Source organism: Globicephala melas, chromosome 6, assembly GCF_963455315.2.
Source record: "Globicephala melas chromosome 6, mGloMel1.2, whole genome shotgun sequence".
NCBI classification, from domain to species: domain Eukaryota; kingdom Metazoa; phylum Chordata; class Mammalia; order Artiodactyla; family Delphinidae; genus Globicephala; species Globicephala melas.
In genome coordinates, this window is record NC_083319.1 from 4,234,707 (window position 1) to 4,260,696 (window position 25,990).

The 25,990-nt window shown below is 49.7% G+C and overlaps 1 protein-coding gene across 2 annotated transcripts in view; it reads left to right on the forward strand.

The window, feature by feature from the left end:
- Nucleotides 1-25,990, forward strand: part of AK8 (adenylate kinase 8) — a 134,636-nt gene that overhangs the window by 24,373 nt on the left and 84,273 nt on the right. For both annotated transcript variants that reach the window (XM_030838455.2, XM_060299919.2), the window contains exons 6-9: nucleotides 16,643-16,724; nucleotides 17,227-17,298; nucleotides 17,793-17,993; nucleotides 21,432-21,563. In XM_030838455.2, coding sequence (XP_030694315.2) covers nucleotides 16,643-16,724; nucleotides 17,227-17,298; nucleotides 17,793-17,993; nucleotides 21,432-21,563 — 487 coding nt within the window. The remainder of the gene's footprint in view (nucleotides 1-16,642; nucleotides 16,725-17,226; nucleotides 17,299-17,792; nucleotides 17,994-21,431; nucleotides 21,564-25,990) is intronic.

The following is a 25,990-nucleotide window of genomic DNA, read 5'->3' on the forward strand; positions in this document are numbered from 1 at the left end:
TCTGGTCTGAACAGCCTCATTTCCTCTGACTTCAGATTGTTCCCAGCGAGCTGATTGTCTCTTACTGCCCAGGCCTAGGCAAGCGCCCAGAGCTCAGAGGCCAGTCTACGTCGGGGGTAGACACATTCTTTTCTGTCCAGGCTAGATAGTAAATATTTTAGGCTTTGCAGACCGTACAGTCTTTGTCGCAATTTCTCAATTCTGATGTAATGTGAAAGCAGCCATACATGATATATAAATGAAAGGACATGGTTTGTTCCAGTAAAACGTTATTTATAAAAACTGGTAGCAGGCTGTGGTTTGCTAACCCTTGTCCTAAATGATACTTTCACACGATGATAAAAACACTTCTACCCTTTCTCTTCAGTTCTAAATAAAAAACAGACCTCCACCTTCCAGCAATGTTAGGAGAAAGGCCACTTAACCACAGACTTTGGTTGTAACCAAGCTCCCTCCCAGTGACCCGGCTCCCAAGCCCCCCGGCTCGATTCCACCCACTCCAGTCAAGTGCCCGCTGTAGGCACGGCATTGTCCATCCTGCTGGGACCCTGCCCCCTGCCCCCACTCACCCTTCTCAATTCCCCATGAGCAGGGTGGTACCCTGGGCCCCAGGCTCACCACATGCAGTTGGAGACAGAGCCTCACGTGCCCAAAGCAAAGCCGACTGGGGAGGCTCGTGATGGGGCCACAAACACAGTGTGAAGGGAAACCAGGCCCCGGGGAGTCGAGTTGTCACCGAAGCCTCTCGAGATGGGGGCGGGGCAGTCTGCGGAGAGGCTGTCTTGGGCAGAGGGGCCGGCAGGCAGACAAGGCAGGACTGGGAATATAGCTCCCCCGACCCCTACCACCACCTTAGTTCAACCAACCTCAGACCAACTCTTCCTAAAACTGACCCACCCATCGGTCACCCTCTTATCTGGGAAATGGTGAAAGAATCGTTTGTCAGGAGTGAAGGGGAGGGCAGAGCACCCTAAGTGACTGGAAACGGGACGGGACTTTCTCGTACAAAACGCTCTTTGCCTTAATCCGTAATTGGTTATGAGTTGCCGAGTCTAATTCAACTCTGGCCTTGCGGATCCCCAGGCAGGAAGCGTTTGGGTCTGCCTTTCGTCTCTTTGCTCTTCGGAGCTGAGCTGTTTCTCCTCTTCACCAGCACTGCTTGTCACATGGTGGGTGTCACTTCTTTGGTATGAGTGCACCCAAGTCACCCAGACCGGAACCCCTCAGCGGGATGGGGGCTGTACTTTTTTTTAATTAATTAATTAATTAATTTTTGGCTGCACTGGGTCTTCGTTGCTGCACGCAGGCCTTCTTTAGTTGGGTTGAGCGGGGGCTACTCTTCGTTGCGGTGCGCAGGCTTCTCACTGCGTTGGCTTCTCTTGTGTGGAGCACGGGCTCTAGGCGTGCGGGTTTCAGTAGTTGTGGCATGCGGGCTCAGTAGTTGTGGCTTGCAGGCTCTAGAGTGCAGGCTCAGTCGTTGTGGCGCACAGGCTTAGTTGCTCCGCGGCATGTGGGATCTTCCCGGACCAGGGCACGAACCCGCGTCCCCTGCATTGGCAGGTGGACTCTCAACCACTGCGCCACCAGGGAAGCCCTGATTGTCTATTTAAAAAATTTTTTAACCTCTGTAAGTCACTGAGTCATGGTTTCTGGGGAAAATAGGATGACTTTCTCTGTGATTTCAACTGGACATCCCAGATTTGCCCTCAGTAATCTAGAATAGTCTCTCAAACACACATTTAACTTCCATAAGGCTTTCTGGAGCTTCTCTGAAAGCCCAGGCTGCACAGCTCACCTGCAGCACGGACACAGCGTGAGCCCAGGCATCCCAGGTCCTTGCCGACAGCTACCACCATCCTCAAAATGGTCATAACGTTTATGAGCATTACTAAGTAATTATATCAAAGTGATGTCACTGTTAGTTACATCGTACTCTGTGACTGTACTGTGCATTACACTTAACACTGTCGGTGGGATTAATACTATTTGTCTTAATATTTATCATATTCATTATCATTATCATTCTTATTCTGATGATGGTGGCAGATGTTGTCTGGACTCCAAACAGAGGCTTGGGAGCCCCGGTCTGGCACTTGGTCCCCTACACCCCACTGAGAGTACCCCACGCAGAGAGGCTGTAATTATTATACTGTTGGTGGTGACCACTGATGGGCGGTTTAGGGCTGAGTGCCACATCAGCGATCTCATTTCCTTTGTACGACAGCGCAATGGAGCCTCGCGGCTGTCATCACCCCTGTTTTAGGGATGTAGCAGCTTAAGACTTGCAGAGTCTTGCACAAAGCCCCACAGTCAGTCCCAGAACCAGGATACAAACATGGAGTCATGCTTTGGGCCACTCTGTACTTGTCTGACCATCACACGCTGTGTGTCTACAGCGAGTACTTCACTTCCCGGGACCTCTGTTGCTCTATCTGTAAAACACTGGACTCGGGCTCGAGCACTGGAGCTCCTTCTGGCCTGACATTCTGATTCTGATCGTGTCCAAGCCATTGTTACCTGCAGAGCAAAGAAATATCTTCTTTAATTTGTTTGAAAATTTCTCTGAGCTTCCAGGGACATCCAGTACCTTTTTCATCTCTTCCCGGTGGAGACAGGATTTCAAGAGTAAGAGATGAGGTCCTAATTATGTGCTCTGGTTGTTCAGAAACAAAACGAACCCTCATCCAAAATAAACAGGCTTTCTTGCTTTTAGGGAGAAAAATGGCACATATGCATATTCATTTATATGGTGATGATTATTATTTAACTTCGCAGGGACTAGAATTGATAATTTAGAGCACAAAACGGAGGCAGGGAATAGTGTTCAGGGAAAAAGAATGCAATCATAACCCTTCAGGATTCTGTAGTTAATGTTGCCTTTTTTCCTTTTCTTTCTTTTCTTTTTTTTTTTTTTGGTCTCATGCAATCTCTTTGAAGAATGTCTTTGAAGTGACCATCAAATACATTAGAGAAAGAGAAATTAGCACTTTGTATTGGAATTATCGAAAGCAGGTGGGCACTGCGTTCAGGGACCAATTGACTTTTCTTTAGGGGCAGCTGAGTTCTTGGAGTCCGGGAGTGCCCAGTTCTTGAGACCACATCTGTAGGGCAAAGGGAAGCTAAGAAGTAAGGCAGGGAGTTCAGGAAATGTGAGGGGAAAGGCTCAGTACCAAAGAGAATCTAAATCTCACCTTCACCATAGTCACCGTTTGCTCTCCATTTTTTTTTGGATTACCAAAAATCCCTTTCCCTTCTTTGACACCTAATCCATCTCCCTGCAGCTACCGTGGTCTCTTTCTTCCTAATCCTGCCTTCATATCGCTGCCAGAGAGATTGCTTTAAAAAATGAACAGATTTATTTCTTGACTGCAGAACATTCATATGGTTCAAAATTCAAAGGTACCCAGGTCCCCCTCAAACTCTTGTCCCCCAGCCACTTGGCTCCCTTCCCTGGAACCAAGCTGACCTGGAGTCAGCTGCTGTTAACACTCCCTTGAAAGAACATCCTTCTGAAGAGTATTTGTTACACAGAGAAGCATCTGTCTTTTTTTTTTTTTTTTTTTGTGGTACGTGGGCCTCTCACTGTTGTGGCCTCTCCCATTGCGGAGCACAGGCTCTGGACGCGCAGGCTCAGCAGCCATGGCTCACGGGCCCAGCCGCTCCGCAGCATGTGGGATCTTCCCGGACCGGGGCACGAACCCGTGTCCCCTGCATCGGCAGGCGGACTCTCAACCACTGCGCCACCAGGGAAGCCCTCATCAACTTTTTTTTTAAACGTTGTCTTGAGAACTATTCCTACCTGAAACCTTTTATGAAAGGAGAAACTGAGGTCCGAATGGAGGAAGGGACTTAGCCTAGGTCAGGGGACCAGCGGGCCAGGACAGGTGTGGACCTGCCACCACACCTGGCTGCCAGGCCCGGCTTCAGCCCGGGAACCCGGGACCCTGTGCCATCCCTTTGACAAAGGTATTTCTGCATCACCAGGACCAGGCTGATTGGAATGTCACAGACAGGGACCATCAGGCTAAGAGAGACAGAAGAGATGTTTCCGTGTATGGCCAGCCACCTCGCCCAGCTGTGGGGAGGAAGCAGCTGTGCCCAACGATGATGGCTTGTCAGGCGCTGGGAGTTTCATCACCCGTGAAAAGTCAGAGGCCTTCACGGATGGCTCGTGTCTGCCTCTGCTGGCCTGTGCCATCCCTCGCACATCTGGGCTGGTGGGCGGCAGCAGGACCTGGTGGGGGAGCTGGGCGGGCCTCAGTGCGGCTCGGTGTGGGCGCCCGGGGATTGCAGGCAGGCCTCGAGGGCTCTGGGGTGCGCAGCGTGTCGGACAAGCACCGTGCCTGGCCCTGAGGCCCACTGGGCAGGTTACCCCGCTTTCCCATGCGAAGTGAGCCGAGTGAGAGCAAACCAGGATCACTAACGGGTGGGGGAAGCCTGCTGCCCCCATGGGCCTCCCTGTGTGTTAGGCAGGGGTCCTGTACCCTCCGGGGTTGGCTCCTGACCCGCCAGCGAGCCCACAGCATGCTTCTGGAGTCATTGCTCCAGTGAGCTCTGGAACATCCCGTACCTGCACGGATGAGAGTTGGCAGTCTTTTTATTTATTTATTTATTTTTTAAATTTAATTTATCTGTTTGGCTGTGCCGGTCTTAGTTGCAGCGTGTGGGATCTTTAGTTGAAGCATGTGGGCTCTTAGTTGCGGCATGTGGGATCTTAGTTCCCTGATCAGGGATCGCACCCAGGCCCTCTGCATTGGGAGCGTGGAGTCTTAACCACTGCGCCACCAGGGAAGTCCCAGCAGTCTTTTAATTGTAGTGCCTGGAGGGAAAAACAATGAAATTTCAAAACTACCTGGAGCCTCCCCGGCCCTGGCTTCTGTCCATTGGCCTTGGCTTTTCTTTCCTTCTGTGAGCGTCCACTTGGGCTGGAGTTCACTGCTCCGGAGGTTAGAGCTGGTTCTCGCCAGGTGTGAGGCCAGAAGCCCCTGCAGGCTGAGCGGGGCCGTCGGCAGCGACCTTTAGTGTGACCTGGGCAGGGATCGGCACGCTCACGTGGTAGTCGGCACCCCCCTCGGTCGCACTCTGTGTTGCAGCACCTCTCCTTTCTGTTTCCCAAACCAGGGTGCTTGGAGTCCCACCGACCCGAGCGGATAACACACCCTGATAACACAGATTCACCTGCTGCGTCCGCGTCCCCCGGGGCGGCCCAGCAGAGGCCTGCGGAGGGACGCTGCCCTGCCTGCGCTCAGGGTGCTGAGTTCTAAGCACCCCCTCATCCCCAGCCGCTGGTCAGGAAGTCTTCCCAACGCCTCCACAAAAAGCAGAGGCGTGAACAACGGAACGTTTCCCCGGGGACCTGTGGTTACTTAAATGGGATGCAAGCAGGCCCCTCCTTCAGGGAGCTCAGGAAATATCAACCCAGCCCGTGACTCGTCAGGCCTGAGACTGTGGTGAAGGTCAGAACAAAAATCGTGTGATACCGTTTACGTGTGGACTCTAATGAAAAGTGATACGGAGGAACTTATCTACACAACAGAGCCCGACTCACAGACTTCGAAATCAAACATGGCTGCCGCAGGGGAAACGTGGGGCGGGGGAGGGACAAGTTAGGAGATTGGGATTAACAGATACACACTACTATATATAAAATACATGACTAATAAGGATCTAGTGTACAGCGCAGGGAACTCCACTCAATGTTCTGTAATAACCTATATGGGAAAAGAATCTGAAAAAGAATGGGTATATGTATAACTGATTCACCTTGCTTACACCTGAAACTAACACAACATTGTAAGTCAACTCTACTCCAATAAAAATTTAAAAAACAAAACACCGAAGAGGCCAACACTGAGCCCAGCACAGGTGCTGGGCAGCAATGCGGGTCCATTGAGGTAAAGTTACCAAAGGTTAACCAGCCTTGACTAGCACATGCTGCAAGTCACTGCCACGCTCAGAGGCACTTTCTGGTGAGATCCGCACAGCTGTGCTGTGAGGTTTACAACAACCAAGACTTACCGGCACCTACTGTGTGACAGGGACCATTCTAGGTTGTGTGAGGGACAAAACAGAACGAAGGAAACAGAGTACCCGCTTTCACGGGCCCGTGGCTAGTGGTGCAGGTAGGCGTTTAGCACTGTGATTCTCCCACTTTACAGAAAAGGAGGCTGCAGTGCCGGACCCCCGCTGCTGACCCAAAGGAAGGATCCGTGTGTTGCCTGAAAAAAGAACTGCTCTTCCAGAAATCCAGCAAGTTCCGGTGTCTGGCACCTCGCCATCTCCCTCCTTGAGCTGCAGAACGACATCACCAAAGGCAAAACTTTGACCACGCCCCCAGCTTGCTAAGTCAGAGAGAAGAAGGTCTCCTAGGCACCCTGGAAGGGGGTCGCTTCCCCACCGCCCCCCGTGATCAGTGCATGTGTTTCCTTTACAGAAAATGCAAAGTGAGACTTTGCGTTCACAGGTCAACTTCTTTTTGATCTCATTTCATATCGTGGAGATGCTCCGTTACTTATGATAAAGGAAATGTTGCTGGAGCACACTTCTGACTGTAGAACCGAGAGTCTAACATTTCCTTGGCAGATTTCTAGACTCTTGTTTACTTTTTCCTGTCTGGTCCCAGATTGACGCATCCCTGCCCGTAACGAGAGTGAGTGTTTTATAGTGGAAACGCTAACGGAACGCAGAAGCCCGATTCTGGTCTACAGAACCCCCCGCTGTTTGTTTTACTTCTCCTGGTGGCGTCACTGGGCTGGCATGAATTACCCAGCTCTCATCCTCTGACGGTGGGAACGCGGGATTTTCTTGCCGTTGTTCTGACACTCACGGGTTTGTAGATGTCACTCGCGTCCTCTGAGGAGTGCGGGTTTATTGATCAACAGCTCTGCTGAGGCCCGGGGCTGTGTGTTCCTCTAACACAAATGCAGTCAGGATGGCTGGGCATCTGGAGGGGAGGTCGGAACTCCACTCGGAAAACTGAACGGCATGCGTCACAGCGAGGCAGGGCTCTGCGGGCTGGGCTGGACGCCGTGAGTACCCCCTTGTGGGTCCCTCGTTTGTGGGTGTTTCTGGACCCTGCGGTGTGGTCTCGGGCTTGTTCATGGTGTGTGTGGCCCACCTATCTGCTGGCTAAGCAGCAGGCACCCCGGGTGCTCTGCGGGCAGCTGGTGCCTGGGATGCCCTTAGGATCCTTCTAACTGCCGTCGGGGAGGGAAAAAAGATGGCTGGAACGCAGGACAGAGCCCGATGTTCGAGCCACTGTAAGTGGACTTCGGAGCAGCAGAGAGCGTTGGAGAGGCCCGGTGATGTTGGAGACCGCATTGGACTCAGAACCACCGACCACGTCACCCTTGGCAGGTTGAGGTCGGATCCAGGGGCCAGATCAGAGACCTGCCTCCCGAGAGCTGGAAACGCCCACCAGGAGGACGGAACAGAGGGGCATCCTCAATCGCCCATTCCCAGGCTCTTGGTGTGGCTTAGTTTTGCAGCTAGCTGTCAACTGTGAAAACATGGCGTGTGCCAGAGACCGGAGACGGTTGCAGCTGCCGTTCTCCAGCACCTGCAATTGGCCAGACCTTGAGCTGGCCCTGTACGCTCATCACTGCACCTAACCTTGAACACCAGGAAGTGTGGGCCCGTCAGCATTATCCCTACTTTGCAGATAAGGAGATTGTTAAACAGTTGGTATGTGGGGGTCTGGGGGTCCGCTTGTAGCTTAATACCGTCAGTCAGTGGGATTTGGAAGAATTGTGGAAACTAAAGTGGATGATTTTTAGCTATAATCTGTAACATATTAAGTACCCCCAATTTTAATTATAAACATACTACCTATAATATTAATTATAAATGAGAGTATTGGTTAGAATACCAGAGCAAACATATATATATATTTTGGCGTGCCTTTTATTTGTTGAGACTGTGTGGAATTCATTAGTCTTTAGACTGATGAGTTCTCATTCTCTGAACGCGTCATCGATCCTCTCACGTTGCGCTTTCCACAGCTGGTCAGGTCGGGTTTTCCTGGAGCAACACTGTGGTGTCTGGTCTCTGGCAGCAGGAGAACACAGGCCTGAGCTGAGATGAGCCCAGGAAGATGTGGAAAGTGGTCCAGGCCTCCGGGTGTGTTGAGAGTGAATGTCCCCAAGGAACTGAGCCCGCAGGTGAAGGCTGTTTTGACTGGGAGAGAGGGAATGAAAATGGGACGTGTTTCTGAAGGAAATGACCCAGACACGCCAGGGGCAGCCGGACAGAGGGAAAGGGACCAGTGGTGACCAGCACCCACCGACAGAGGGGATGGAGGGACAGCTGTTCCTGGTGAAGGTGAGGCCCAGAGCGTCCCCCAGACTACTGCCCACCTTTTGGGGCCTGAAACGGCAGCCTTGTAAAGTCAGCCACTTGGACATTCAGCCTCTTTCAGTCCTGCGGAAACGCAAATGCCCTCGCACTGCAGACGGTTCTTAGGAGAGAGAAAGGCACCCGTGTCTGCGAGGCGCCTGCTTTGGGTCAGGAGCTTTGTCCTCACACGTGTCATCAATAATCTTGTGCGATCATTGCAGGGATTTTCTCTTAGGTGGGTCTGACTGCCCCCACCTTACAGGCTGAGACTCAAGGCTTAGGTAATCGATGGTCACAAGGCTCCAGTGTTGGAGCCCAGTTGTGGACCCAGCCACAACTCTGCCCATGGCCAGTGCTTTCCCTGCACCGGGGCCCAGATGGACAGGTGTGGCGGTCCCAGGATAAAGGGGGAGAGGGCACCAGCTTGAGGAGGAGGCGTGAAGCTACAGGCTGGCTGCTTGGCTGCGAGCCGTGCCAGGATCAGTGGATTTGGAATGGAGAGAGAGGAATGAGGCCTGAGAAACCATCGGGTCAGTGAACTCGGGCCACTGCAACCTCTGAGAATGAGGCCAGGAGCTCTGGGCTGACGTGTGCACCCAGCTCAGACCCAGCACTTGACCTTCAGTGTGTACTTCGGAATTCCCTGGGAGAAGAGTCATTACAGGTGTTGATCAGACCCAGGTAACTCGTCAGCGGCCCCCAAGGTCTGCCCCCACTGCCTACGGGGCTTTCCCCCTTCTTTTCATGATTTCGAGAGCTGGCAGAATTTCACAGGAGAATCAGGCTGCATGATTGCAAGTAAATTATCATGTTTTAATGTGCAAAGACCCTTAGAGGCAGGGCAGTCCCTCGTCCTGGTTGATGCCTATTTTCCCTGCATAATTATGAGTAGCTGTTCACTCTTAAAATATCTTTGTTAGACCATAAATGTCTTTGCTAGAAGTTGCCTGGTCCAATCCTCTCGTTTTACAGATGAAGTTCAGTGCCTTGCACAAGTCAAATGGCCAATTAGGAAAGAGTCCTAAGTAACAGAGTTGGGTCAGCCGGATTGGGGGGGGTAGTTAGTTACATGAACCAGTGACTGACCACCCCCAGGTGCTATCTATTGGACAAGCCCCCAGACCCAGGGCTTCTGAACTTTTCAACATGAAAGAACAGTGTACCACACACAGTGGTGGATAAATACGGCAATGAGTTGATAAACGGATGGGTGCATGAACGAATGAATGCACCCCAGGTCTTCCTGTGGAAATGCCCACCCCACTGTAAAAGCATGGTTGTTGTTTCCCGTCTGCTGGACCCAGGCTGGCGCCCCAGGTGGCTCCTGGGCAGGCACTGGAAAACGGATGAGCACGCTGGAGTGAGCGTGCGCTAGCCCACGACTCGCTAGACTCCCTCACTTTTACCGAAATGTGTTTTTCCCAAGTCCTCGTTGATTAGAAAGCTTTCCTCAGCTCACATCTGGGATGCCACTTACTGCTCTTTCCAAGAGATTGCCTTTTTTTTTTTTTTTTTTTGTGGCCGTACCGCGCAGCACGTTGGATCTTAGTTCCCCGTCCAGGGATTGAACCCGTGCCCCCTGCATCAGCGGTGCAGAGTCGTAACCACTGGACCACCAGGGAAGTCCTGAGATTGCCTTTTGAAATGAATTCTTTATATTAAGTTCTGCAGTCTTTTTTTTTTTTAAGATTTTTTTTTTGGGATGTGGACCGTTTTTAAAGTCTTTATTGAATTCGTTGCAATATTGCTTCTGCTTTATGTTTTGGTTTTTTGGCCCTGAGGCATGTGGGATCTTAGCTCCCTGACCGGGGATTGAACCTGCACCCCCTGCATTGGAAGGTGAAGTCTTAACCACTGGACCGCCAGGGAAGTCCCCAAGTTCTACAGTCTTAAGTGGGGTTCCTTCCTGACAGGAGGTAGAGGAAAAGAACAGAGTTCACCTTGCTCAAAAGTATAATAATGATAAAACCAGTTCACATGGACTGGGCCGTTTCCCCATCGCCAGGCACTGTGCTTGTTTTGTTGTTGTTTATGTGTTTGTTTGTTTATGGTCCTCATTTATTCGTCCCAGCAGCTGTGGGGTAGATTGCTGTTAGTGTCCCCGTTTTGCAGAGAAGGAGAACGAGGCCCCAAGGGACTGAGTCCCTGGTTGAAAGTCCCACGGCTGGCAGTGCACAGGCTGGTTCCCAAGCCCCTGCTCTGCACCAGCATATGATAAACTGACACCCTAACAGACTAATCGTCTTTCTGAAGAGATGGGTCCACACCACAGACATCCTCTGAAGTGTTTGAAAGGAATGGACCCATTAACTGGACGTTGTTGGATTATCCACTTCTTGTGCTTTCAACCAGAGGCCACTGTGTCTGAACCTGGGAACTAGACAGTGATGCCGTGAAGCACGTTATCTCTGCGGCGGGTCATCTCGGCATCGCCCAGCCTTGGAGCTGGGGTGGGACTGGTCTGCTGGGGGTGGAACAGTGTGTTTTTCTGACTGTATCTTCCTCTGCAGAGTGGCCCCACAGACATTTTATATGAATTTGACTTTGAAACATTTTCTTAGCTATTTGGAATGAATAAAAAGCCTCCTAGACATTCACGTTTGTGCTTTACCAAATTTTAACACCCTGGAGATCAGTGGCTTCTAACCTGCAGACCTAGGAGTACGGATTTTCCCACATTCACCTTTGTATAGAAAAACGTCAGGCCTGTGTCCACCGATTTGCTAGCAAGGGTGGAACTTGGCACTGTCGGTTGTTCAGAAACATCTCTCCTGCCCGTCTCAGCCTGTCTGGGCACGTGCGTTTTTGGGCTGCGCACAGGAAACGGCCAGGCCAAGCCTCGGTGGGGCGGCAGAGCCAGTGTGCTGGCGAGTTACAGGAGTGTCTCACCCTGCTGCAGCGCGTGCTTGAACGTGGTCAGGAATGCCGGCAGCTGCTGCCTATTGTTTGAGATGAAACTTCAAAGTAAAACTTCCCGCTAGTCACCTTTCAGATGAGTTGCATGTGGAAGGCGTCCGAAGATGCCATGGCAGGCTAAGATTGTCATGTTTCTGTATAAACCAAAGGAACCAGTACTGGGGCAATTTGATGTCAACATTTTTTTGTATTCATCGAAATTGTTCTCACCGATTGTCTTGAAACATATCAATTTCCCAAACTTGATCTTTTAATATGCATTTCTTTTCTGGCTGATAAAAATCTCCCGGTTTTTCCTCTTTTATATGTTGGGAAACCGTATAACGTTTCATCAGAAAAAAGCGAGGGAGGTGGTGGCCCATGATGCCTCTTGCGGTGTGTCTCCCGGTTCACACTCTGAGCTGAGTGCGTCTGATCGAGTCCAAACCTTCAGCCTCAGTCGGCCTCCTTGGGACGGTGAGGAATCAGCCTTCGGCTCCGGGGAGCGCCTGGGATGGAGGCTCCAGAGGCTGCGGTTGGAGCCGGAAGCTGGATCAGGGCGTCCTAGGGAGAACCCAGGGGAGCACCCCGCTCTGGTCTTTGAGGAGAGGGGAGGAGACAAGGGGCACCGCATCAAACAGGCGGGGGGCCCAGAGGGCAAGAGTCCTGCAGTGGGAAGTTGCTAATTGCGCTTTAATAACAGTCAGAAGGGCAGAAGAGGCCAGTGTTCACACAGGGCGGGCCGCCCACTCGGCATCCGGCAGCGCTCTGCCGGGCCTCGCCACGTTCCCTAGGCTGGCTGGCTGCTTTTCTTCCCCGTTTTTTCATCTGTGACATCTGCTCGGTGCTTGTCCCTCCTGTGATACCGTACCCCTCGCAGCTGTGCAGACCTCCAGCTCTGTGCCGGTGCAGGGAGTGCCCTGAGCATACGGCCTTTTTGATGTGTGATAAAACAGAAGCGAGCCACAGGGGTACGGCGAGCGAAGGCATCAGAATATCAATTAACCTGCTCTGAACAAAGCTGCAGCTCCAGAGTGGAACAGACATTTCACTGAAGTGTCAGGAAGATGGATGATGTATTCTAATTAGGGACTGACTGCTCTCTCCGCATCCAGCCGTTCCTGGAAGTCAGAACCGCGACCCTCGCGATGCACCTCACCAGCGTCCCATCCCGGCATGGGATGCTACTGACTGATCGGTGACTCCTTGCTTTGCCAGAATTTGCAGCCATTAGCTTGCTCTCAACCAGAAGTGCTGTTTCGCCTTGAAAGTGTGGTCCATTTTGCCACTGGGCAGTTGCATATAACCTCTATAAAGTCAAGAGCTCTGGGAAGGAAGATCTTTGGCAGGCGCTAAGCCTGGGGCTCCCATCTCGAGGATGCTCCAGGACCCACACTCCGTGACGCAGAGGCCGTGGTCACTGTGCCCTTCCTTCCCAAGCGGACTGATGCGGGGATGAAGGGTCTCCACAGCTGCACCGGTGGGGTGGGGTTGCTGCCCTAAGAGGTCCTCCAGGGCCCTCGTTTCTTTGCACCTGGGTGATGGTGCCGTCTCCCTGAGTCTGAAAGAGTAACCCAGAGAGCAGGTGGCCTGGGATTCGCTTCGAGCGCGCCCCACCCACCTTCTCTTCTCCTTCCTTAAATTTCACATCTAAACCAGAATGAGGCACCAATGAGGCCAGTTAATTAGGGAGATGTTCCTCATTTTGCTGCACTTTTCCTGTGTAATTGGAAGGCCCGCTTTCTCCAGTCGGCGAGAGCTGTTCCCCTGAATACTTCTAAAAGCTTTGGACCACATACCGATACCAGCTGCAAATTTATGGGCAAGATTATAATGATTGCTCAGTAATGCAATATTAAAAGCGGAGGCCTTTCTCAGTGCTGAGTGAAGGCGGGGTTCCAACCTTCTTTCAGCTTCAAAAAGGGATTCGAAACAGAATTACCAGCCCTTGTCCTAGAAGAAGCAGTCAGGGGGCTCCGACTCCCTCCCCTCCAAATAAGGAAAAAATAAAGGGGTCTGAATGAAGCCAAGGTTCAGAACATTTGGGTTCAGCTTCCAGAACTGTAAGTGGGGAAGCTCTCAGACCCTGTGCTTCCTGATTCCTGGAGGGGTGCGCACATCTGTAGGTGTCTGCTCTTTGTAAGAGCTGCAGCCAGCGCTTGGCTGCCTATAACAAGGACTTGAGGGAGCAAAAGGCTGTTAAAAATTTTTTTTGCAGTTTTGCTTCATTAGTTCTAGAATCCAGGGGCTCCATAGCTGCGCGTTCTCCTGCATAATTTAAGGAATTAATGAAAGCATGCCTGATTTTTCCAATACTCTTTACTCTGTAAATTTGTTTAGCTTTTTTTTTTAACTGTCAGTTGAGGCTGTTGGAACCTAAATATTTTAATATTGAAGAAATGTGCTCTCCCCCCGTTTTTTTTTTTTTTAAAAAGAAAGACATTCCTTGCCCTCAACCACACGGTGTTCTGTACATCAGGTGTTACGAGTTATGGGTGACCTTGGGTCTCAGTTCACCCTATCAGTCCATCCTCTGACCTTACGGCAGGCAAGTTCTTATAATGACTGAGAGCAGGGGGCCCCTTTTGGGAGCCCGCATCAGAAACCTGGGCTTCTACTTGGGGCTGTCTGACCCCGCCTCACTGCAGAATGGAGACCTGAGGGGGACACGTAGTTTTTCGAGGCAGGAGCCCGCTGTGTCCCCCTTTGCCTGGCAAAGTAATAAAGCTATCCTTTCCTACTGCAGCCAAAAAAAAAAAAAAAAAAAAAAAGAATGGAGACCTGAGACAATTTGCGGCTTTATTTCACTCTTCCAAAGCTCACTTTGTCTACTTTATCTGACCATCAGGTGGAAGGTGTTAGTGTATGTGTGTATAACTCTAGGCTCATAGGATTTGAAAGGACTTTAGAAATTGTTGAATGTGAACATTGCTGAGGTACATTAAAAAGAAAACAGCGTAAGCAAATGGGAAGATCATGGTTTTTGGGTTTTTTTGTGGTCTTCTTTGGCCGCACAGCTTGTGGGATCTTAGTTCTGAGACCAGGGATCAAACCCGGGTCCCCGGCAGGGAGAGCGCCAAGTCCTAACCACTGGACAGCCAGGAGATTCCCAGGAAGGTAATGTGTTGACTTGATATTGTAAAAATGTCCATCCTCCATAAATTACTCTACACGTTTAATGTCATTCCCAACCTTGTAGAATTTATATTTTGGAACTTGACAAAATAGTTTTCTGCCTACTTGGAGGAACAAAGTTTTGAAAAAAATAAAAAGAAGGAGGAGCATCTCCTATTAGATAGAACAATAAACTACAAAACAGCGATAATTCAGATGGTGTGAGGATGGCGCAAGAGTCTACAGGCAGAAAGATGTCAGAGCCAACATCGTATCAGCATGTAGCTGTGACTAAAAGGTGACATTCAGAGGGGAGGGGACAGGCTATTTCATAGATGACCGTGGGACAGTTGGAGATCCACAAAGAAACAGATGAGATCAAGGCTCACATCATTTTCAAAATAAAATGTGGCTCTTTTAAATATTTCAGTGTAAAGAGTAAACGGTTAAGAGAACTCAGCTTAAATGCAAGTGAACACGTATCAGCTTTTGCAGTGGCAAGGGCCTTTTTATACATCCACGCAACACCAGAATCCAAAGAGGAAAGCGCTGATTGATTTGGCCAAAAACTTGTGTGTCAGAAACAACACCATACACAAAAGACAAACTGTGGAAAATGTTGGCAACATCATTTTTCTCAGAGTCTGTGGTAGCAGTTGCCAAAACGCGTTAATATTCTTAATATGTAAAGAGCTCCTGTAAACAAATGAGGACCAAACCCCAAGGGCAGAGTGAATAGACGGCATGAATGGACATTTTGGAAAAGAAAAAAATTCAAATAGCCAATACACATATGGAAAAAATGTTGAACCTCCTTAGTGATCAGAGAGATGTAAATTAAAGCAGCTACCGTGTACTCTAGTTTGCTGGACAGGTTTTCCCCCAGGATAAAGCCTGACATTGACAAAGATGCAGGGAAGCAGGTGATCTGCCATTGGATTCAGAAACTGGTGGGCAATTTTGAAACTGTGATGAGGCAAAAGGTGTCAAAAGTTATAAAAGAAGGTGTCAACTTTTAGAACTTTATCATGAGGATATTCTGTGTACCTCAAGATGTACTTATAGCACTTTTTAAACGATAGTTTTTGTTTGTTTGTTTTTCGGCCGCAGGCTGCTCAGCAGGTAGGATCTTAGTTCTCCCACCAGGGATCGATCCCGCACCCCCTGCAGTGGAAGCAGGGAGTCTTAACCCCTGGACCACCAGGGAAGTCCCTAAATAATAGTTTTTGGTTTTTTTTATAACGGAATGAAACTAAATGAGCAGCCGTATGCGATGCATTCGCATTTGGCAGGTCAATTCAAGCGATGCCTGGCAGCTACGGAAACTCCCAGGAGAGGAGCATCCTGTGACATGGGAAATAGGCATGAAACGTTCTCACTATGTGAAAAGAACAGACTACAAAGTAGTACGTGCAGTGTGACTTTTCTCCACCCCCCCCCACCCCCCCTGCGCCCCCCCCCCGCCCCCTGCCAGCCAGGAGAATAGATATCTCTATGTGAAGCCCGGAAGGAGATACACCTTGGTGTTAACAGTGGCTAGTTTGGGTCGGTGGTGTTACCAGTGACTAGCATTATTATTTCAGCTCTTTAGTGTTCCCACAGAGTGTACAACAGTCGTATGTGACTCTCACAATTGGACTTAAAGGGTTAATGAAAATAAATCTTCTAAACCAGCTCCCCAGCTGATCCAAGAAGACGCCTGAGGGATTTCAGCCCTATAACGAGTTCACTTAGGAACAGAAACTTGAACTCGGGCCCCTTAATGCTCTGTTCGGGACTTGTTCTTAAGAAAAGTGGGTTTTTGTTTTGCCCTTGGTGGTTCCTTTTCTCTCACATCTGAGAAACTCCCTTTAGGAAATAATCCGAAATGTGGAAAGAGCTGTAGCACAGAGATGTTCTTACGGTGTTATTGGTAACGGTGCGAACGCGCAGCAGGTGAAGCGTTTGGTCGTGGGGCGCGGCTCAGCGCGTGCGGCAGCTCACTCGGTGGAATGTTATATGGCCAGCGAGGAGGTGGGCCGACAGGAAAAATACGGTGGTGGTTATAACGCGGGATGGAAGAAATCAGGACAGAAAATACGTATGGTGTGACTATCATTTTAAACGTAAGATTCAGAAGGGGATGTGGTATTATGAGAGGAGTTGTCAAGTGAGGTGAGGCGGCTGTCAGGAACGTTTATTTTCTCTGACCTTAAAAGTTCCAGTCTTTCTATAAAGGTATGATGTTCCTTTTATAGTAGTTCCAAAAACATCTGGAAAAGTAAACATAGGTGAGCACCTTTCCACCTTCTCTGCCTAGGGCTGGATTCTGGATGGCATCCCTGAAACTCGGGAGCAGGCCCTGTTGATCCAGACCCTCGGCGTCTCCCCCAGACATGTCAGTGAGTAGCCCCACCTGCGCCTGGAGAGCCCTCCCCCCAGACCTGCAGCCCCCGCGAGTGAGCGCTCCACTCTGCGTCAGCGGCTCCCCGGTGCCCAGGCACCATCCCCGAAGGGGGTTTGATGGGCCAACAGGAAAAAGGAGGACAGCACAGTCGAATTTTCCACGGAGCTAAATGCATTCGGGGCTTGTTCTGAGAAACGTGAGGTTTTGCTCTGACCCTGGTGATTCCTTGTTTCAGGAATCTCACATCTGAGAAACTCTCTTTAGGAAATAATCCCCAAATGTGGCAAAAGCGTCCTGCACAAATATGTCACTGAAGCCTGTCCTCGGGCGAAGTGTTCAGGCGTGGGCTTCCTCTGTCCTGAGATTACGTGTTTGTGTTCTGACCTCCCTTTTAAGGCATTGCTGGGGATGGGAGATGGTGGTTGCTCTAATGCCTTTTACAGCAGCAGGTCGGCTGCCCACCACGCCTGGTTTTGCTTCTTTCCTTCTCTACCCAGTCGTGCTGAGCGCTCCAGACACGGTCCTGATTGAGAGGAATTTGGGGAAGAGAATCGACCCTCAGACAGGAGGTACGGCTGTCTCCACCTTCCCCCAACCACCCCGTGGGGTCTCACAGGGAATCCTAGTAACAGCCCTGCCCACCCCTCACTGAGCACTTACTCTCAGGCTTGGGCAGCAGACAGACCCGGGTTTGTGGTCCCTGCCCCTTTCTAGCTGTGTGACATGGGACAAGTCGCCCAGTGTCTCTGAGGCTCAGTTTTCTCACCTGGACTTGAGGATGGAAACGCTGAGCCCTGCCTTGTGATCTGCTCACTGTGAGGATGACATGAGAGCCTGGGGGTGGGAGCCTGGCACAGAGGAAGCGCTCCGAAAGTCACGGCCACCCTTCCCCTCGCGCTGAGCATCATCGCCACTTTGTTGTCGTTAATAGCGACGGGGGGGCGGGCCCGGAGCCAAAGCCGAGCACGGTGCTGCCGGGGTGGGCGGACGAGCGCCCCTGGGACCCGCAGGCTCTGCCCCCAGGTCGGGCGGGCAACTCTAAACGTGTCCCTCTCTCTGGTAGAGATTTATCACACCACCTTCGACTGGCCCCCCGAGTCCGAAATCCAGAACCGACTGATAGTGCCAGCAGGCATCTCGGAAGGGGAGACGGCGCGGAGGCTGCTGGAGTATCACAGGAACATCGTCAGGATCCTCCCCTCGTACCCCAAAATCGTGAAAGTCATCACTGCCGACCAGCCGTGCGTGGACGTCTTCTACCAGGGTAAATCCAGGTGGACCCTCGGCCCCTCTCATCCTGGTGTCACTTCTTCTGGCAGTGATGCCAGTGTCCGGTGTCCAGTGTCCGGGGTGTGCCTGGGAGCCCGGGAGTCAAGTCACGGAAGGCCCAAGGTCCCTGCCCAGAAACGAGTCTGGGGTCCCTGGGAGCGTCGTCCTCTGAGACCCTGGGCTAATATTCTATAGGCCGCATGGTCAGCGGACTTGACAGTGACGGGGGGGGCGGGGGCGAGGAGAGGTGAGGGCCGGGGTGGGAGGGACATGCAGCAAGAAGTCTTGCCCTGAGGATGAAGGAAGAGGAAGAGAAAATTTATAAATATTCAAACAAACAAACGTACAAACCAAACCCACCAGCGCCACAAAACCCAAAAAACCACAACACAACTCAGGTGTCCTGAGTCCACTGAGGGCAGGGATAGGCAGTTGCATGCCGGGCACGGCCCTGCCGTTGGGAACAGTAACAGATGTTCAGAAATGGGCTGAAAGAGGCCTGTTTGGGGGTCAGGGGTGTGACCATTGAGTCCCGAGGCTTTGGAGCCAGGTGACCTCAGCCCCACCACACGTCAGCTCTGCAGTCTGCGGCAACTCTCTTAACCCCTCTGAGCCTCAGTTCTGTCATCCCCAAAATGGGAACAGAAATCCTTCCTTCCTCACGGACTTAGGTGAGGGCTCCGTGAGATCCTGCAGCGCAGGTATCTGCAGCCCTGAGCCCAGTAGCTGGTGCAGAGAACGGCTCAGTAAACATCAGACGTTGCTATCATCAGGATTCAACATCCGGTCCCGAAAGACAAGGAAAGTTAGAAGAGTTCTCCCCCAAAGCAGCTGCATTTATCATTTTTATTTTTTTTAATTTATTATTTTCTTTTATTGATTTCATTTTATTTTTGGCCACGCTGTGTGGCTTCTGGGGGTCTTAGTTCCCCCACCAGGGATCGAACCCGGGCCCTTGGCAGTGAAAGCGCGGAGTCCTAACCGCTGGACCGCCGGGGAATTCCCTCATTTTTTAAAAGTGTTGCCGAGCTTCAGTTGCCTCCACAAGCAGTTATCCCCTTCTGTGCGATGCCGGTGCCTGACACAATGAAAATAGCTCCGCAGGGACTTTAAGACACTTCATGGTTTACGATGCCCTTTTTTGGTATATTCTCTCAGATCTCTTCAAGAGAAGTTTACTTTTGGTGGGGAGGTTGTTCTGAGCTCCCCGGAGCGGCCCTCCCACCGGCCCCCACCTGCTGGTGGCCTTGTTGTCTGAGCAGCTTTGCTTTACCGAGAGCGAGAGCCGGAGCCGGCTCAGCCCCGCTCTCCGAAGGGGGTCGGTATACGAGGGGGCATGTCTGGAGAGTGATGCTACTTTGAAAAATGCCAGGCTTATGGATGCCGTATAAATTTCCAGCGATTTCGCATCTCGGAAGAGTCTTTAGTAGCAAACACTGCACTCCGAAGATAAACAACCACAACATTTATCTTATGCCATGATTCTGAATTTACACATTAATTACTTCCAAACTACTTAATTAAATTTAAAAGTTCATACGATCGTTCATAAAGAATTCATGCCTGAAATTGTAAATAAAAATGTGAGTGTCTGAATATTAATTATTATTAATTAATAATGCAGAGAGAGAAATTGAACATTGGAATGCAAAATTCTCTCTGTGTTGTTTTTTTTAATATCTCCGCTATGCATCCAGCAACCACATATTTTTCAAAAGAATAATTAGCTGTTGAGACCGTCTGGGGGATCATTACTTCTAATTAACTTGGTTATTTACTGTAAATTAAGCATCATTTGTAAGCAGGCTGCTTTGCCTGTAGTATTTGTGCTCTTCAGACGGGCTGGATCCTGGAAGGTCTGAGGATAAAGACAGCCTTGCTGTCTTTATCTTTATCTCTTCCTCCGGGTTCGTCTCGCTGATGGAAAGTGTTACCCGTGGCAGTGGGCTTGGGACAGTTGCCCCAGCCCTGCCAACTGTCTGTAAAATCGGGACAAGGAAAGCACATCCCTCGTGGGACCGTGCACGGATCAGATAAGGTAAGGCCGGTAGAAGTTAGCTTAGCAGCAGATGCATCCCTGCCGTGAAGATGCTGGCTATCATCTTGACCTTGAAGACAGGTAACTTACCTGCACCTTTAGTTCTAAAACAGAGGGGAATCGTAGCATCTCTAATGTCCCTTCCAATGAAAACATCCTACAAAGATTTGAGAGTTCAGAATTTGCCCAGTGAATATATGTCATTGGTTCTCAATGTTGCCCTCTCGCCACAGCGGGACACGTGGCAATGTCTGGAGACGTTTGTGGCTGTCACAGCTAGGGAGCGTGACAGCACCTGGTGGGCAGAGGCCGGGGAGGTGCCCCGACGTCAAGCACAAGGTTGGAAGACCCTGCACACCTGTCGCGGATTTCGAGGTGGTGCCTGGGGACACCTTCCTGTCTTCGGATGGATTCCATCCTGGGCGAGGGGCCAACATGCTGACTTCAGGCAGCCCGGCACCTGCGCAGGATGGTCCGGGGACCCGGGCAGGAGGCGGGGCCGGGGAGGGAGACCCCCTTTGGATGCAAGGGGGACTGAGGAGGAGGTACCCCCGCCCTCTGCCTCAGCGGGCGGGCCGCTCCCCTCACCCAGGTGCCGAGTGGCTGCCCTTCAGCAGCCTCCTCAGCCCACCCGTGCCCCCTCCTCTGCCCTCCACTCTCAAGGGAGGTGACCTGGTTTGATGTTCAGTCGCTTTGGGCATCCAGTGACCCCCACGGTGCACGCGCCTCAGCCCTGTCTCCCTACTTCTTTGTTCCTCAGCTGCCAGGGGCACCCTGGGCCAGGGCGACATCTGCCCACTCCCGGGACCCATTTGTTCACTGCCTCTTTGGAGACTTGCAATAAAGTTGGTGTCACTGGAGCGCGGCTGCAAATTATTCTCCACCAATTCCGAAGGCCTTTAGAAGTCCCCGAGTACGAGGCCCCCGCGTGGCCTGTCGTGTTTATCAAAGCCCGTGTCTGACTCTAGGAGGTCGGCCTGGTCCCGGGGCTTCAGGGTGAGGCTCAGCCCGGATTCAATTTGGAAACACCCTAACCCAGTATTCAGTGTGTGTTCTGTGTCCTGGGACCAGCCCCCAACCACGCGGCCAGCCGTCCTTTGACCAGGAGGGCAGCACGGCCCCTGTGCTGTGTCAGAGGGATCCAGGGCAGTGCTCTGCTCGGAGGGTGGCTTCTGTGCCTCTCCTTGTCCCCTCCCGCCTTGGTGCCCCGGCCTGAAGGGTAATTCCTTCCCCGCAGCTTCACCCTGTGGTTACCCGGCAGATTCACAGAGGGTTTCCACGGAGCTGTAAAAGAGAAATAATTACTGCCGTTAAAAGAGCCCAGGCAGAGGTGTCGTAAGCTGGTTCCCTTTCTTTAGGACCCTGGTTTATTATCCTCACATCCTCTCGTTCCAGCTCTGACCTATGTCCAAACCATCCATCGATCTAACGCCCCGTTCACCCCGAGGGTGCTGCTGTGCGGGCCCGTGGGCAGCGGGAAAAGTCTGCAGGCCGCCCTCCTGGCCCAGAAATATGGCCTCGTCAACGGTGAGTGCCCCGGCGGCCACCCGGCTTCTAGAGCCTCCCCTGCTTCCTGCCCTCCCAGACCTCCCCGTGTTACGGGAGCGGCGAGGAGATCGGCATCACTTCTCTTTCTTGCTCTCTGCTGCGAACAATTTTCATTTAATCCATCTTTGCAGGGATAAGGTTTTTGCCTCCCAAAGAATATGGCCATAAAAACATTAACCAATAAAAACACGCCCGCAGCCCAAAGAGCTGGAACGTTTTCTGGTCATCATTTTTTACGTCCTTTGGCGCAGTGGTTTTTCTGTGCTCTGCCCCTGCAGTCTCCCCAGAAGCCGGAGTTCTTGCATAATGTGGACCTGCTGTTCATTTATTTTCTGCGGTCTTGTTTGGTTCCCCAAACCCAGGTCAGTGTGTTTACAGGCAAACAGTTTCTGAACCGGAGGAAGACTTCTAGCTCAGCACAGTTTCAATAAATATTTTACCAGGAAGAGAGAAAATATTGAAATTAGTCCTCCAGGTCTTTCCTGGGGTGGTCCCAGATGGTCTTGGATGCCAGCGTGGTTTCAGGAGGATAAAGGGCTGGAAGGGAGGCTATAGCAGACACACAGCACTGGAGGGAGTTAAAGGCACTGACCCCCTCCCACTTCGGTGCTCCAGAAGCCTCAATAACCTCTATTTAAGCAGGAGACATGAGACCTGCACCCCCCAATACAGAAATATGCATGTATATGCCCGCAAATGATATATATACACCATACAGATATACATGTATACTGACATGTACAAATATATACATGCCACCCCAGAAAGATCAAGTTTCGAATAAAAATCCTTTTCAATTAGGTCTCCTCCAGCTTAAGATTCCAAAGCCACTGAGATTCCCAGCCAGGAATCAATGACAAATATCATACCCATAGATTGAAGGTGGAGAACTGAGCAATTATTCTGACTAGTATGGAAAACCCACTAATAGTTGTATTAGTATTTTAGTAGAAATGCTAAATAGCAGTATTCTGATCTAATTAGTATGGAAAACTCACCTAGCTGCTTTATGATAAAACATGCTTGTATCGACGGGTGTTTTTAATGGAATTATTCAAATAATTCCTTCTCCTTCGGAGTTTTCCTCTTAAGAGTATTATAAGAATAAAATTCCAGCTGTGGTTAGGGATGACTTTGTAAAGAATGGGCCACAGTCTGCGTGTGGCCACACCCACATTTATTTACGCGCCTGCACTTATTGTTACGTGAAGACATACGAAGAGTTACAGTGAGAAGAGCCTTAATGGCAGAGGCAGGGTCTGAAAAACACAACAGTGACACCTTAATATAGTGCACAGCTTAATTTAAATAATTGTCACTGTGCCGGAGTTTGTTTATGCAGACGCTCCCATTCAAGAAAAGTATTTTTAAATTTAAATTGTTTTCAGCACACCAATCATAAAGAAATGAAACTACCTGCCTAGATTTTTCCAAAAAGGAAAATAGAAAAGCTCGCCATCGTTTTTGCTTTTGCAGCCGAAGAGCCATTTGGGGCCTCTTTTCAATAACCGAGCACGTGGAGACTGGCTCAGAAAGTTGACATTTCTCAAAGGTGTTCTTGAGAAATACAGGACCTCATGAGATTTCCGTAAACCTGTTTAGGGGACCTGTGGTCTGCAGAGGCAAGCACCGAGCTGTCCTTTGGGGTCTCTCTGCGGAGGCCTGTCTGCACCCAGGGCTCCAGGAGCTGCCCGCCCAGCCCCGCTGCAGCCCGGCCCCCCCGGCCATCCCCTGCCTTGGCTCTTATCTCCATATTTATGAACCTCTCGGTCGTGGGAATACATCTCCAGACAAATAACCAGCATTCACTCCAACAAGGTTTATTGAAAGGCTCCTGTCTATAATCGGCGAGTATATAAACAGGTACAACCTTTTGAAAGATAAAGCCCACTCCTGATTTCCAGGCTAACTGTGCAAACCCTTTGGTCCAGTGATTTCACGCCCAGGACTTTATTCTGCTGAAACACTCCCCACAGTATTCAACAAGAGATGTGAAGGATGCATAATGAAAAACAAAGGCAACCCCAAACTCTGTTCGCGAGGGGGTTAGTTAAAGTAAGCTCTGGGCGGCTATTAAAAAGAAACCTGTAAAGTGACTCGATGTCCGTGAGGTATTGTTATGTCGGGGCGGGGTGGAAAGCAAGTCACTCAACAGTGTTCAGGGAATGGTCTCTTTTTTTTTTTGTAATTTATTTTTGGCTGCGTTGGGTCTTCGTTGCTGCACACGGGCTTTCTCTAGTTGCGGCGAGCGGGGGCTACTCTTCGTTGCGGTGCGCGGGCTTCTCACTGCGGTGGCTTCTCTTGCTGCGGAGCACGGGCTCTAGGCGCGCGGGCTTCAGTAGCTGTGGCTCGCGGGCTCAGAAGCTGTGGCTCGCGGGCTCTAGAGCGCAGGCTCAGTGGTTGTGGCGCACGGGTCTAGTTGCTGCACGGCCCGTGGGATCTTCCCAGACCAGGGATCGAACCCGTGTCCCCTGCATTGGCAGGCAGATTCTAATCCACTGTGCCACCAGGGAAGCCCGAATGATCTCATTTTTGTTCAAAAAAATGTGTTAATCTATGTTCAAGAAAACAGCTGAAGGACCAAACTGGTTATCTCTGTAGAAACACGTATTACACAATTCTGACTTTTTTTTTTTCCCTGCACCGAGCATGAATTTTCTGACAAGGAACAACCATGGAGCATTTTATTAAAATACTATTAATTTTACTCACTGAGTGCTTGCTATATGCAGTGCATGTTATTTGGTACACAGATAGGGAACATGTAGAAAGAAGAAGAGAGGCCCTTCAGGATGGAGGTGGGCCCTGCTGGGGGAAGGAATGAGGTGGGGCGGGGCTCCTCCCAACACTGTCCCAGGTCATGTGTGTCTAAAGCCTTAGTACTTGGAACCTCTAGGAGGAGCAGACTGTTAACAGTACTGTCTTCATAGGATCTTGCAGAATGAGGTGGCTATAGACAGGAGTTTTAAACCATTCTTTCCTAATATAAACATTACCGTTACACACTTTTCTCCAAACACTTCTTTAGCTGCATCTCCCCAAATTTTAATGTGTTGTGTTTTATCATTCAGTTCAGAATATTTTCTAATCTCCTTTGTGGTTTCTTTTTTGACCCATGTATTATTTAGAAGTGTATTTCTTACTTCCCAAATATTTGGAAATTTTCCAGATTTTTTTTTCTTTGTTTCTTTAATTCTATTTTGGTCGAAGAACATACCCTATATGATTTCAATCCTTTGAAATGTATTGATACTTTTTATGGACGAGCATATGCTCTCGATTGGTGAATTCCATGTGCACTTGAAGAGAATATGTATTCTGCTTTTGTTGAATATTGTGCTCTAAGAATGTCAATGAGGATAAGATGTTTGATGGTGTTGTTCACTTCTTCTGCGTCCTTAATGATTTCTCTCTACTTGTTATTTCAGTAACTGAGAGAGGTGCGTTAAAATCTCCAACTCTTTACCTGTGGATTTCTCTATTTCTCTGCCAGTCTTTGCTTCGTGTAATTTGAAGCTATGTTAAGTGGGTATACACTAAGGATCGTTATCTCTTCCTGATGAAATCATCCCTTTATCATTAGGAAATGCTCCTCTACCTCTCCAGTAAATTCTCAAAGTCTACTTTGTCTGATAAGTATATACTCTATTCTTTTTTTTTTAACTATGTCTTATATTCTACATATGTGTCTTGAATACAACATATAATTGCTTTAAAAAAAAATTCAGCCTGACGTTTTCTGCCTTTTAATTGTTTAGTCCATTTCCACTTAAAGTAATTTTTTATATGGTTGGTTTCAAGTCTACCATTCTGGGTTTTTTATCTTCTACTTGTGTTATCTGTTCTTTGTTCCTCCTTTCCTGCCAACTTTTGGATTGATCAAGTATTTTTTCAGTAATCCATTTTATTTCCTCTGTTGCCTTTTTTGGCTGTATCTCTTTGCTTTATTTTCTTTGTGGTTGCTCTAGGGGTTAACTGTTATCCATTACTTATCACAGTCTATCTTGAATTAATATTATACCTCTTCATGTATAACACAAGAACCTGACAGCAGTGTATTTCCCTTCACCTTGCTCTAGTTCTTTGTGTAATTGTAGTCATACATTTCATTTCTACATATGTTATGAACCCTACAGTACATTGTAATTATTTTTGCTTTAAACAGTCATTTCTTTAAGTCAACATATGGGGGGAAAGAGCTTTTATATATACTCAGTATCAACACTTTTCACTCCTTTGTTTAGATCTAAGATCCATCTGATATCATTTTCTTTCAACCTAAAGAACTTCCTTTAACATTTCTTGTAGTGCAAGTCTGCTGGTGAAATTCAGCTTTCATCTGTCTGAAAATGTCTTTATTTCACCTTCCTTATTGAAGGATGTTTTTGCTGCTTATAGAAATCTGT